At 49.3% G+C, this 15,283-nt stretch overlaps 1 protein-coding gene across 4 annotated transcripts in view; it reads right to left on the bottom strand.

Moving 5' to 3' along the window:
• Positions 1-15,283, bottom strand: part of TOX2 (TOX high mobility group box family member 2) — a 132,385-nt gene that overhangs the window by 76,393 nt on the left and 40,709 nt on the right. For 3 of the 4 annotated variants that reach the window (XM_036902222.2, XM_036902224.2, XM_036902221.2), the window contains exon 2: positions 7,505-7,570. The exons of the other annotated variant lie outside the window; for it this stretch is intronic. In XM_036902222.2, the coding sequence (XP_036758117.1) occupies positions 7,505-7,570 (66 nt within the window). The remainder of the gene's footprint in view (positions 1-7,504; positions 7,571-15,283) is intronic. 4 annotated transcript variants of the gene reach the window in all.

The raw sequence follows: 15,283 nt of genomic DNA, 5'->3' as shown, positions 1-15,283 counted from the left end.
GAATCTAGAGCTTAAAATAAATGTCTTTTTAGCCAATGCAAGGCAAAATGAAGTTGAGTGAGGTGTAAGTACCAACTCCTTCTCAGCAGTTTTCTCTCAATGAAAACAAGAGGCTGGTCCATTTTTCTGAGCACGTGTGTAGGGCTGATGAGGGAAAGCTCGTTAGTTCAGTCTGACATACACTCAATTCTCTCCATATACATAGGGTGGGTTTTTTCCCCTCCTTGCATTTTATTCTCCAGCTGCGAAATGATATTAAATTTCATCAGATTTGAGCAAAATCTATGGTCTTGGAACAGTTTCCTTCAAGGCCCCTCATATTTATTCAGAATTCATGAATCATGTTTCGATAACACAACCATAATTATTTTTAAAGTGCGATGTTTGTGGCTTTAATAGGAAATGCTTGCAAAAGGCCTTTTCTCTTTGATTGTTTGTAATCTTAGCAGTAATCGCTGCTGTTCCCTTCTCTGCACCACAGCAGGTGAAACACAATTTCATTTTAATATGAATTGCGAGCTCTTCACCCAGGTTTTAATTAAAGCAATAAAAGCCACGTCATCTTTGCCCTTTACAATGCACATGGATTCAGAGGCAGGAGTTGCTAGGCCTAGAATCTTAGATTTCAACAATGGCAGGAGGTCCTCCTGCCTCCTAGTGTGTTTTTTGTTTGTTTCAAAAGGACTCAACCTCTGCCTGGGCCCTTCTATAAAATGGGGAGGCCAGAGTACCTACCTGACAGAGTCAATGCAAGAATGAAAAGCGGCCAGCCACGGAAAACCCCAGAGCCTGAGCCCAAAGAAGTGCACGGTAAATACTATCAGCAGGAGCAGCATTGTTTAGACCCAGTTAGAGGCCAACAGACCACCTACCCTCATTATTCACGTGAGGAAACTGAGGCTCCGGGAGATACCAACTCAGCTGAAGGGAACTTTGCAGAGCAGAACCTGAACTCAGACTCCTGGCCTCTTCCCCATTCTGGGCATCCTACACTGCCCCCTGCTGGAAGGAGGCTGCTCCTTCAAGGACACAAGGGCAGTGCCCAGGGCCTGCAGGTCTGACCCTGACCAGCTCCTGTCCTCCGGCTTCCTGATTACACCATCTACCCACTTGAGGTCTCTGCTTGATCCATGTAGTAAGAAATATAGACCAGGCATCCCTGGGGATCTATGAAGAAAGGCTGCTGCACACACACACATTCCCGAAAGCAAGAACTTGCTTGACTCAGTCCTTGCTACCTGTTGTGGGCCGGGTGCGGTGTGAACAACTCCAGCCCAGCACACGTTCTGCTGGTACATCTGGGAAGGGCTGCTGATGGGGCAGGGGGTGGGCACGGCACTGGAACTCACACCCGGCAGTGCTCAGAATCAGTGGTCGGCACCATGCTCCATCGGCACCAGGGTTCCCCAGCGAGCACCTCAAGTGTGAGCCCCCTGACCCTTCATGCCCGAGTGTGCACCACCTCTCCCCATACAAATAGCCCCTGCACCCACTGGGACTCCCACTCTAAGAACACACCCCCCCTTTTCCCCAGCAGCTTCTTAGAACACGCCTCCTACTCGCCTGCGGCCTCAGCAGGAACCTGTCTCCTCCACACGTTCTGCGGACGAGCTGTCCATTCCCCCACTGCCCACGTAGTCAGGCCGGGCGGTGGCACTGACTTCCTCTCCCTCTCCACTGCCTGTCCCGACCACTGCCTGCCTTCCCTCCAAATCCCGCATCCCGCCGCCCACTCCCACGATCTCCCGCTTGCCGCCTCTGCCCCCTGTGTCTCAGCCTTCAGCCCTGGCTCCCGCTTCCCACCCACCGCATCCCGGCATCACCCTGGGTCCCTCAGCCTGGCCACCACACTGACGTTGAGCCCTCAGCTCCTCACCCCCCAGGAGCTTCTGCTCTGGTCTGTGTCAGCTCCCCACAACCCAGACACCGCCAGGACCCTGTCAAGCCCACGCTGGCTCCCCTTCAAATCACCACCCCACTTCCTATCCTGTGACAAGATGTCCCCACTGTCCAGTGCCTCCCGCAGGGACTCTCTGAGCCCAGGGGCTTCTGTCTTCTCTCCTTATCCAGATTCCCTGGTTCTCCACTTCAGTCTCTCCTTGGGGCAAAGAAGCCCGAGAGTCCCTTTGGTACACCCCCTGGCAAATCCAGCCCTGGACTCACCCCACAATATGCCCCCCAGCACCTGCACTAGGAGCCCAGCCCCCCACGTGCCACCACGACTGCCCCAGGCCTTCTGCCCCCTCCTCCTTGGAACATTCTGCCCTTGGCTTCTCAGATGCCATGTTTCCCTCCTTCTCTGGCCCCTACTTCTCAGCCTGTTTCATGGTCTCCTCCTCCTCTACTGGGCTTTCAGAAGTCGGAGTCAACATTTGAGTCTGTGGTCCTCTGCTCTCCTCCCTCTGCTCTCTCCTCCCAATTTTGCCCTTTTGGTGTTTACCACCAAGGGCTGAACACTACAACTTCACTTCCCCCATGAGCTCCAGACTGGTACGGCCACTTGGACATCTCCACTGGGATTAGCGTCTCAAAATGTAACATGTCCAAGTCCGACCTCATCAAACCTGCATCTCCCCAGGCCCTCTCTACCTCAGAAAATGGTACCAGATGTTGGAGAACGGACTCACGCTAGAAGCCTGCGGGTCACCCTTTATTACGCCATTTCTCCCCCCTCAACATCCATCATTGTCAAGATTTACCAACTTTCTTCCCAAAATATAGCTCCAATCCAGCCACTTCTTTCTATCTCCTCTGCCTCCACCATAATCTAGGAGATCATCCTTCACTTGGCCTATTGCCACACCCTCCCATATGGTCTCCCTGTATCTGCTCTTGCCATTGAGAGCTTTTAAAAAGGCAAATTTGATCATGTCATTCAATCTTAATTTCTCATTCTCACTAACAAAGCCTAATATTTGACTAATAGAATGTGCAGGAAGTCATCTTGTACGGGTCCCCTCCCCTCTTCTCTCCCTCTGTCCCTTTCTCTCTCTCTCTCTCACGTGCGCGTGCACGCACGCGCGCACACACACACACATACACTCATGTTCTTTCAGTAATTCTTAGGACAAAGTCAGAAATCTTTAGTATAAGTGGTATTTACAGCCACGAGAGTGGAAAACTCTACCCACAGCCAGGATGGCTGCCCTGAGGAGATGGCATTTGCAATGCCCCTGAAAAAACAAATGGGCATTTGCTGGGTGAAAATGGCTCGGGATTCCTATCAGGGGAAACAGCGCATACAAAGGCACAGAGCTGTAAATGAGCACAAGATGGGACCAGAGATTCATCTTGCATAACCAAAGCATTATTTATGGGAATAAAAACAATGGAAGTAAGTCATAGCTAGTTTCAGAGAACACTAGTACTTTGCACACTGTTTGAGGTTCTAGCCCGGGATGGGGATTCCTCTGAGAGTGACCATTCCTCCTGAGAAGTGACTCAGGAGAAGGGGAGCCAGGCAAAGCAGGCCGGGCCAGATGCAGGCTCCACTGGAGGCACCTGGAGCTCCACTGGGAGCCGCAGACCTGGTTCCCCCTTGAGACAAAGGGCCTGGCCTTCTAGTCCATTCCCCCTGCTCCCTCCCAGGTCACAGCTCCCATTTGGCAGAAGCCAGTTCTCCAGAGAAGGGGCGTCTGTGAAGAGTTAGCAGCCAGTGGTCACAACAGCTGGATGATGGGTGCCCTGGCCCAGTGAAGTGAATGGGGAAGGGGGCGGGGCCACCCACAGAATCCACAATGCACCTCATGTACTTCTCACAACATCCTAGGAGCAGGCGTTACTCTTCCCATTTGAGAGAAAGCTGATATAACTTGCATAAGGGCATCTGGCTGGGCTGTAGATGAGCTGGAATTTGAATGGCAGTCTGCTGAGACTCCAGCCCTGTTCCCTCCCTCTTCAACCTCATCCCAGGAAGGAGACTCTTCCCAGGATACATAACCAGGAAATATCAGCCCCTGTAACTCCTGGGAAGGGTCTGCTCTCAACAAGGGGAAGAGCTGGTCTCTCCCAGTCCCTCCACCCCCAGAAGCTGCTGATATACTAGAAACCATGTGAGAACCACATTTTGGTCTCAGGCCACCCAGGCAAGTCTTGTACAAAAGAAATGCAAGGTCCAGAGAGGGGGAAAATGATAATGTATGAAAGCTAAGGCAGCTATGCAGGTATCTTGTGGGGACTTACAAAAACCAAACAATGGAACATGCACTTGCAAAAGCCCATAGAGCTAGTTTGGAAGTTTTTAAAAGGGGCAGCTGGCTGATATATATATACCATAGGAACCTCTGTCTCCATTTACGTTCCTAAATAAAGAAGGTGGTGTTCCAGGAGACGGTTACATTAAAGAGAAGGTTTTGAACATGCTGAAAATGCATGTCCTGGAAGCAAACATCTTCCAGAAATGGCTTCTCGCTTACGTCCAGAGCTTTGCACATACATGCCCAATGAACATTTGCTGAATGGGTGAACCTTGTATTTAGCTGTATTAACACAATGTACTTTATGTCTATCCTCTGAATCCTCTATTAGCTATAAGACCTGCATTTTGCCCATATGTCTCTGTCAGTCCCTTAGTGACTGGGACAGTTCTGCAGTTGATGAGGCAGCACACTGTGATAGGTGTTCCTGTGTGGACATGCGTATGTGGGTCCAAGCAAGCACTCCAGGGAGAAGACTAGAAGGAAATATACCAAACTTTTGCTGTTAAGAACTAGAGGTCCCTGGAGTTCCACCAAGCCACTGGGAGCTACAGGTCCCAGAAGGGTTTTAGTTATTTTTCAGCAACTTTAGTATGAATAATATCCTACATGTTTCCCATATGTGATAGTTCGTTAAAAGACTACAATATTTTGCAGCTCTTCCCATCAACGGGTAGAGTCTATTTCCCTTTTCCTTGACTCTAGACTGACCTTGTGACTTGCTTTCACCAACAGAAAATGCTAGTAGTAGTCATGTGAAAGTTCTAAGACTAGATCTCAAGAGGACTTGTAGCATCTGCTCTGGCTGCTCTGGTAACCTCTCCTCCACCACATGAACAATCTCAGGCTAGCCTGATCGAGAGGCCATCTGGAGAAAAAGTGAGTCACCCATACCAATCAGCTCCCAGCTGACCTGCCAGCTTACTACCGCCACTTCCATGATCCCAGCCATGACCAGAAGAGCCACCCAGCTGAGCCCACCTAAACTGCCAACCCATAGACTTACGAACTAGCTAAATACATGCTGTTTTAAGACACTAAGTTTAAGAGTGCTTCTTAGGCAGCAAAAATTAACTGATACACTCTAAGAAGTCTCGATTTATAAATGCTAAATCTACTCACATTCAAGGTAGGCTCATGCCATCTCACAGAATCCTGATGTCTTCTTTATAAAGTTCTAAGTTAAGGAGTCTCTGAGTGACAGCACAAGAGACTTAGAGGGGCCTTTGGGGAGTCCAATCACCTCATTCTACTGTCAGGGAAACTGGAGTCCAGAGAAGAGAAGGAGCCACGTTTGCTCATTATACAAATATTTCTGAGTGCTTTCAATGTCCAACACTTTGTGCAACAGTGGAAAAGAGATGAGATTCTGCCTTCTTGGAAGTCACAGCCCAGGGTAGAGACCAGATGCTGACCAAGTCATCACACAAATAAGCATGGCCACAAAGTGACAAATGTCACGAGTTAGGTGGATATGGTGCCATGAGAGGAGGATGTTTAGGCTGAAACAGGTTGAGTCTCAGATGTGCAGGTTTGAATCTCAGCTGTACCACGCCCTGGCTGAGTCAAGCAATATCCTTGAGCCTCGGTTGCCTCACCTATATAATGGGATTAATGATAACATCTAATACTTCTCAAGAATATTGAGAAAATCAGCTAAAATAATGACTGAGAAAAGGGATTTGCAAACTGTACAGTGTTGGGTAAGCAGCTGAGATTGTTGCTTGTGGGGGTGAACATTTTTTGTCTTGCATCTCCTTTCCAAAGGACTTTGCTCCCTTCTGCCCAAGCCTAGAGCAGACACGAGTCCCCTTACCCTTCTTGAGAAGGTGCAGTGCCAACACCTTCGTTCGGGATTTGAGTCAGAACCAATTCCACCGTAGTAGGATTTTGAGAGCCAAAGCTCAGTAAGTTAACAAAATGCAATTTAAACATCATGAAAGGCTCAGACGAGATGTTCAGGGGTAAGCTCTGGTCTACCGAGACAACCACATTTCCCAGCCAATTATGGACAATTAAATGACTTCAGCGGTCTCTTCCAAAACGAGCATTTCCACGACCTGGAGTCTTGCCCACCAGCATCTTGCAGGTTGGCACGAGTCAGTGCAACACAAAGCAGCTCTGCAGCATCATCAGGATGCCCACATGGCCACAAGCAGAGAAGGGGCAGATGTGGTGGCCTGCTTCGAGCACCCCTGCCGTGGCAGCGGCCTGCAGTGGTGCTTCCACACTGCATGGGCTCTACAGTATCTCCCCTCACTGGCAGGGCCCCCAAGGGCCAGAGCTCCATGCCTTACTCATCTCTGTCCCCCACAAGACCCATCCCATAGGAGGGTACATAAACGTTTGTGAATTAATAGGCTTCTGTTTCCCTGGCTGGAAAATGTGGGCCCAACTACCACGTGGCCCTCCACAACGATCAGGGTTACATAGAAAGAGGCAGAGGTCCGCTCTGGAGACAGGCTTGGCTCCCAGATCCCCAGCGCCCTCAGCAGCTGCGCTACTCCTCAGCCTTCCATTCAGCACCCTGAGCAGCTACCAGCCTGCAGGCACCACTGCTTTAGGGAGCCATCCTCCAAGTTGCCACAGCCTGGAGCCAGGACCCTCCCCAGCACCCCAGTCTGCAGTGGGGACCCTCTTTGGCATCAGAGTCTATAGTGAGAATGCTCCCAGCTCAAAGAAACCTTAATTGCTAGAGACCAGCTTCTCAGTAGAAACTCAGATTCCAGCTGGCATCTGGGACTCTCAGAGGGCCAGGCTGGGGCTGGGGACAGCCTTGCCCAGGGATGACCCAGCCCCCCTCACCACCAGGGAGGACCACCAGGAAGCCTCTGCTCTCCCCACTTTGTGCCACGTCCCCAGCAGCATCAGGCACCTCCAGGTGGTGGGCGAGCCCTGAGTGTCTTGGCGTGGGTGCGTGTGCCTCCCGTGCCAGTGTCTGTCCCCGTGGGTGCTGTGTCGTGGTGGCAAGAGGCAGGGAGCACCAGAGCACATATGACATTTCTGCTCACTGCTGCTGGAAGTTTCCCCTATATGCATGGGGATTGAAGGCAACACATTCTGAGTTTTATCAGGTTTTCAGCGATACACATTTTAAGCCAACAGCAGCCAGGTAGATGATTTACAGAAAACACAATAGCCCCAGTTTGTCCCTTTTAAGGGGACTCAGCTGATATTCTTGATCATTCTCAGAGAGGATAGTAGTAGGCCATGCCACCCAATCCGCACTGCCCCCAGCCCTGCCCCGGGAGCAGCTCAGCTCCCCAGCCCCAGGCCGGACCCCTGCTCAGGGAGGACGGGACACCCACCTGGCTGGTCGGTAGGGGCTCTGCATTCCCGTCACTCATCCCCACGGAGGCACTGTCACCACCAAACTGGAACAGAGAAAGAGAGAGGAGTGGCTCTGAGTAAAGATTCTCAAGAAGGCCCCAGGAGAAGCAGCCAGAAGCGGTTGGGCACTGAACGCACTGAGAGGAAAAGACTGTGGGGCCTGGAGAAGCAAAGCCTGAGCCCCAGAGGCCCAGGTCCTCCTTTTATCAGGACTCCCTCCAGGGTGGGAGGAGCCTCCCTGTCCCCTGGCCCCCAAGGGCTTGGGTGAGCACCATTAATCACTGTCAGGATGGAGAGAGGAAAACCGTTCTTCACTCTCTCCCTTGTCCATAGATGCGGCAGGCTGCCCTGTCAGGTACTGAGCTCCCCACCCTGGAAGTATGCAAATACCTCTCTCAGCCAAAACGACATCAGGTTATCAGTTGGAGCTCGAATTCCCCATGATGGAGAGAGGCTGAGATCTTCAGAGCCTTGGGGTCCCAGTGGCTTGCCCCAACGTGCACTGCAGGTCTTACCATCCTAAGAAATTTTGCCCGCTCATGTTTGTCCCTAAGGTCATCCCAGGTCACAGGCAGTGAGGACTGTGGTCAAAATGCTGTACAGAAACTGCAATCCTGTGTTCTGAGAGGCTGCCAAGTCTGGATTCAGGAAGATGCCCCTGCCATAGGGAGCAGGGATAGTAGGAGTGGTGTGGACTCGGGGGCCACTGGCTCTCCTTTTCCCTGGTGTGTGATAAACTTTCAAATGGAGGCAATGACAGTAGTCCCCTGTCCAGGGATGCTGCACAGATACATATGGAGCACTTATTTCAACCCCAGTTAGTTCCCCTCCCTTGAGACAGGTGTCTCGGATAGGGTTCCCTAGAAGCAGAGCCTGAGACAAGGATTTAAGTGCATGTGATTTTGAGAAGTGCTCTTTAGGAATGCCCTGTGAGGGAGGGAGGGAAGCAGGACAGGGCAGTACAAGGAGCTAAGCAAGAATGTGGTCTCAGATGGAGACTCACTGCAATCCCACAGGAGCCCTGGGGCATGAACTGTACCATGGAGTTCATCCCGGAATGAAGCAAGGGGCCAACCTTTTATGGTCACTGGCTGTGAGCTGCTCTCAAGGGGGAGGGGAGGCATAACTTTTTGAGCAGCATGACCCCCATTTGGCCAAGAACAGCCCTCTAGAGAATTGTGCCAGTTGTGAACCAGATGGGAGATGGCTCACAGGTTAGTGAAGGGACCTGGGTGGGGCACCCATGGCATCTGGCCATTTTATTTTAATTGAAAATTTTATTTTTTTATTAGGTTATATTCACATGGTTCAAAATTCCCAAAGTACAGAAAGCAACAGTGTAAAAAGTCTCCTTCCCATACCACCTCCTAGCCATTCACTGTGTCTACTAGGTTCCTTTATATTCTTTCAGAGATGGTCTACATATACACACTTTACAGTCATTTCTCTCACATAAATGACAGTGCACTATACACAATGTTTTGCACCTTATTTTTCTCCTAACAACACGTCTTGGAAAGTGTTTTATATCAGAACATAATTCTTCTGGTATCTAGTATTCCAAAGTATGGAAATACAGATATATTTAACTAGTTGAGCACACGGATAATTGAGTTGTTCCTAGTCTTTTGCTATTCCAACATTGCTCCCTGAGTAATTTTGCACAGCCATCATTTCGCATGGGTGTGAGTTTATCTGTAGGATATAATCATTGGGTCCAACTGCGTGTGCATTTGTAATTTTCATAGACATCACCAAGTGTCTTCATGGAAGGTGTAAAAATCCACCCTCCACACAATCACGCCAAGGTGTCAGTTCACCCAGACTCTCTTCACTCAGACAGGCTTTGCTCACCAACCAGCTTAGCTGCCAGCCTCCTACTACTGGGGGCTCTGAGCCACCACCACCACCCACCTCCATCCCCGATTCCCTCGCCTTATTCTACCTTGTTCTTAGTTTCAGAGACACATTTACCTTCTAGCATTCTCTATAATGTGCTTATTTACCATGTTCATTGCTTATAGCTGTATTCTCCCACTAAAATGGAGGCTCCTAGAGGTCAGGGGTCTTCATCTCTCATAACTGATGGAGTAGAGCCTGCCACAGAGTAGATGCTCAATAAATCCTTGTCAAATGAATGAGTGAATGAATGAAGCAATCACCATACCACTCACACCGTGTTTTACCAGGCCAGTCTTCCCAGCAAGGCAGTGGGATTAATGGTTCCATCCAAGTGCCTTCCCAGCACAGGGATGAGCAGAGTCCCTTGGTGTCTCCTGCATGAGCAAAAAAGAAAAGGCCGTCCCATGCATTGAGTCTGGATACTGACCCCAAATGCGGGGCTCCACCCACCACACTGCACCTAGAGCTCATGCTTCAAGGCCCTGCTCAGAAACCACCTCCTCCAGGAGGCCTGCCATGCTCTTGCCTCCTCTGACTGTCCCTCTTGCAAAGTAGATTGTTGCCATATCTGTCTTCTGCCCAGAGTGGGAGCAGTGTGGAGGCTAGAACCATGTCCTGTTCATCTCCAAATCCCCCAGCACCTGGCATAGGCTGGCATCAGGAATAGGATTGTGAAGTGTTCAAGGCGGGGCTCTTTCGTTGAAAGCTCCTCGGTTCTATATGATGTGTCACCATGGCCACATCTTACTTTGAGAAGAGTAAAATCTTTTTTAAAACCACATATCATTTATGAGAGTTTTCCAAAAGAAAGAATGATTGGAAATGGAGGGGAACTGCATTTAACCATGCATTTGACATATTTTATAAAGCATGAGTAATCAAACAGTATGGCATAGGCATATATTAAAAATATGGGAACACATATCAAAGGAACAGAGGGAAACATGTCCCCCCAAGTCCCATGTACCAGCCCACTTACTAACTGCTGGCCGGAAAGGAACACCAGGTGCGCAGACAAGATGGAAAACACCCCCCTCGCCACCTACCACACTGCCAACACCGAGTGCGTGTGTGAACACAAAGCTACTGCGCGTGTCTGCAGAGGGCCCAAGCATGGAGGTGACACAGGCACCACAAACACTGGGCCCATGTCACACACACAGCACAGGGTTCAAGGCAGCACTTAGCCACACAGGAACCACACCCATGGGTGACACAAACCAACACAAACAAAGGTGTCCACAGCACATGTGTGAGTGTGAGCACATCACAGACCCTTTATGCGGCAGGGTACACAAACCGCACGGCATGTGCACACTGAACAGAGGGGATGCCCCGATCTGTATAAATACCCCATACCTTCTGCAACTGTGTAACTCCCATAAATGGGCACACGCATCTATACTGCATGAGCTTGTAGAGACGGACAAGGCAAAGACACACAAAAACTTGAATTCTGTGCATATTTTAGTTTACCAGTCCCTCAGTCAAAAGTCTTTTTTCACACCACACAACCTTCCGTATGCTTTAAAATGTGAGGGGAAGAAATGTAAGGCAACAGCAGCCTAAGTGTTTCCATGAAGCGCCAGGAGAACATCCTCTTACCACTGACTGGAATAGATTAATTTTCCCCATTTCATATTCTAATTATAATTCCTTTTCCCATAGCCATCTTCAGTCCTCATTACAGCTGGAAGATTGTTCTGTGAAAGCCAGACCTTCATCTTCTCTTCCCAAGAGTTTTGTCATGGAAATGAGTTTGGAATCTGAAATAACCCATATTTTTGCAAATATCGAATGTGTGGGGATAACCCTTTCATGACGGCCACCAGGGACTCTGCTCACAGACTTCTGAAGGATCTGTGTCTCCCCGTGCATGTGGTCCCCTTGCAAGAGGGGCCCCTGGGCCCCTACTCCAACAGACACCCCAGTCGAGATCCCTTTTTCCTCTTTAAGGAAATTTAGCAAATTGGCAGCCAAGGTGAAAAGTGAAAAGCCCTAACTTCAGAGAATCAGATGATGCCAGCTCCATCTGCGCCACCTCAGCAAGCTCCTTAATTGCTCTGAGCCTCAGTTTCCTCATGCTCATGACTCATGTGATTCATAACAGGTCTAAATTAAATTACTGCGGAATGGACAATGTCATAACTGAGTGGATAGATGGATGGATGGATGGATGGATAGATGGATGGATGGAAGCAAGGGAGGGAGTAAAGGATGGGAGGAATGGGTGGATGGATGCATGGATGAATGATGGATGCTATAAATAAGCATAGTCCAGTAGAAATATAATGCAAGCCACAAATGCAAACCATATATGTAATTTAAAACTTTACAGTAGCCACAATTTAAAATGTAAATATAAACAGGTGAAATCAATTTTAGTAACATTTTATTTAACTCGATATATTCGCAATATTATGTTTTCAACATAATAGATAGAAACACAATCAATAGAAAAATTATAAATGAGATCATTTATAGTCTTTTAAATTTGGGGGGTACTGTCTGAATTCTGGCATGTGGTTTGCCTTACAGCACATCTCAATTTAGACTGAGCCACATTTCAAGGGCTCAAAAGTCACAGGTGACTGGTCACACATAGTGAATAGGGAAGGAAATAACTGGATGAGTGGAAGGATGGCAAGTAGGTGTATGGAAGGGATGGATAGATTGATGGGTGGATGGGTAGACGGGTTGGTGGGTGGGGAACAAGTGGTTTGGGGAATGAATGGAATAGATGGGCCAATATAACTCAGTGGCTGGATAAATGGAATTAGAAGATGGGAGGGAGGGATGGATGGATGGATGGATGGATGGATGGATGGGCAGAAGGTTGGTAGGAGGTGTGAACTGGATGGGTGTGATTAGAGGGATGAGTGGATGGATGGATGAGATGAGATGAGATGGCTGGGTGAGTATGAAGAGGTAGGTAGGTGAGGTGATTGGAATGGTGGGTGAAATAAACAAATAGATGGCTGGGATGGGTGTGTGGAATGCATGGATAGTTGCCTGGATGGGTGGGATGCCTGGGCACACAGAACGGGTGGGAGAGGTAGGTGAGATGGATAGGTGGGTCTCTGGTAAGTGTGTCCGGTATTTCCTTCTTACTCTACTCACCTTCCTGGGCTGTGTCATGGCTTCCTAGGGTTGCAGCACCTTACTGACTCTCAAATGCTCACCTTCAGCCAAGATACCTCCAGATTCCAATATACAGTTTCGCCCGGGGCATCTCCCCCATTTGGTCTATGGGTATCTCAAATTCAACACACTCAACGCTGAACTCATGACATGTACATGCACCGGCCCTGCTCTTTTTTCAGTGGTCCACCATCATAAGAGAAAATGTCACTTTCTACACAGTACAGTCAGTATCTCCAGGGTGACTGTGGACCCCTTCCCCACTACACCCCCTGATGGTAGCTTTCTGCTCAGCTTTCCCCATCTACCATCCAGTCCATCCTCCACCCTGGCTGTCACTTCACTACTCAGATCAAAACCCTGCAGTGACTCCACATCATTCACCCCAGCATCCAGGACCCTCCATAACACCTGGCCCTGAGCTTCAGCTCCCACAGTGTCCCTCAGTGTTGCAGGAACCTGCAGGGCCCTTGGGGGCCTTTTGTACATACTGTCCTATCACTAGCCTGGAGCGCCCTCCTCCTTCCTCTCTCCACCCACCAAAACCCAACTCTTACTAGGCCTTTTGTTTTACTCTGGCCGTGCACTCCAACCTTAAGTCTTGCTTTGCTCCTGTAAACCTGTGTTTTGGGCCCAACCTCAAAGCCTCCATCCCAAGTTGGCTTTGGACTGAATTCACGTCTGTGTGTTGTATGATATACTGGGCAACAGAATTGATTCTCAAGTGGGGTGCAGGTTCCACCAGTTACTAGCTGTGCATGACCTTGGATTTAACTTCTCTTTGTCTTAGTTTCCTTACCTGTAAATGGGCAAGGATGGCAGTTACTAATTATTTCTGCCTCCATTTTTTTTAATATCCACTATCAGATATCAGATATGAGTTAATATTGGTAACAAATTATTTAATAACAGTAACTATTTTTGGCAGATGCTTAATAAATGTTACCTATTATTACTGTTATTCTGTGCTCAACTCTTACCCCCTCATCAGCCACAATCTCCCTCAGTCTAGCAGAGGACCGTATATCCCAAGTCACTAAGGCCATCAGATACCCCAACTCTCTCTCCCCTTCCCCACCCATCCTGACTTCCATTCCTTCAGTCTGAAAGGCAAAGTGTCTCCCTCCTGTTCAAGGTCAGCCCTTCCACCTTGAACCTATCCCTCCCATATCTTCCCTCATTCATTCTCACTCTCCATCTTTGGTCTAAGGTGAAATTTAAATACGCTGAAGCAAAATGAAATCATTCAATGCCCTTGTTCCCAATCAAAGGGGATTTACAATAAATGAAGCTTGTCACAAGGCACAGAAAAGCAAAAGCAAAGGATTCTGAGATTACAGAAGGGCAATGGTCATTGTTTATCATACAATGTCTAAAGAGTGCTAACTATGTGCCCAAAATTGCACTGACACAAGGCATACTGTAATGATTATGACACAGCCCCTGCCTTCAAGGAGCCCCGAGTCCTTCAGAAAAGCTTGGGAGAATAAAATGATCCTGTTCTCCAAATATGAGAAAGGAAGATAGGCTGTTCCGTGGCCATAGTCCCAAGACAGGAACAGGTAACAACAGAACTTGTTTAAAGCCTGTCCCATCTGGTCCGTGACAGCTTGGCATCCATCCAGCCTCTGAAAGGCAAGCCATCAATAACAGTCTTACTCTGACAGCCAAATGCCACAGCTGGGGGTAGGCCAGTCCCAGACCCTCCTGCCCTGAACATCTCCCCTCCATGCTTCCTTCTCCAAATCTCGGCTCCTCATGGACTTGGAGAGACTAGCTTTCAAAGTACAGCAATGAATTCAATGTCTTATTTCAGATATTGAATGGTGGCTTCTTCTTTGACAAATGTGACAAGGGCTGGGTGAGGTTATCACAGGTGAGCAGAAGCAAGGAGGAGGGCCTTCCAGGGGAGGCGTCCTGACAAAGATAACCTGGAAGCTGTGTGAAGGAGAACACACAGGAGCTGGCCAGGAAAAGAGCAAGGAACCCAACATCCAAGGCTGCTGTGAGCACAGGCCAGCGAGTGCCTACTGTGTACCGGACCTCATCCCAGAGCCGTGCCTGGTCATCTCGCTAGAAGCCCCCAGAAGTCCCGCCAGCCCCACTGCAGAGATGAGCAAGGCAAGGCCCAGGGTGGCTGGAAAGTTTGCCCAAAGCCATCCAGGCAGCTCTGAACCTGGCCTTGACTCCAGGCACCAAAGCAACAGTTGTTCTGTAGAAGCTGCTGCCCTTCTCTTCTGCACAGAGACACAGATCAAAGACCAAGGATGCACAGCTCACAGCCCAGCCAGTCGCTGACACCAAAAGATGCACCTCACAGAGATCAAAAGAGGAAATAATCAAAGCAGCATACACTGCTCCCGCCTGCCCCCATGTCGGGCCGTGGGAACATGCATTCTGCACAGATGAAGCGCGGTTCAAAAGATAGAGGCAGCGAATGTGGCAGCTGCAGCCTGGGCCCTGCAGAGGGTGCGGTTTTATGTGGAAGTATTACAGACAGATACATATCAGGACCAGGGAGAGGCTGGGGGAGGTGGGCAGAGGTACGACACGAGTGGAAGGGGGACAGGGATAGAGCCTCAGGCTCAAACCTAGACCCAGGCCCGGTATGCTTAACTCCAGGCCACCACCACTTAGAGAAAGATGACAGCCCAGTGGTTGCATACAGGGGGTCTGGTGACAGGCTGCCTTGGTTCAGATCTTGGCCTTGCTTT

Source organism: Manis pentadactyla, chromosome 5 (assembly GCF_030020395.1).
Source record: "Manis pentadactyla isolate mManPen7 chromosome 5, mManPen7.hap1, whole genome shotgun sequence".
In the NCBI taxonomy this organism is placed as follows: Eukaryota; Metazoa; Chordata; class Mammalia; order Pholidota; family Manidae; genus Manis; species Manis pentadactyla.
This window is presented reverse-complemented; position numbering and strand designations above follow the sequence as displayed.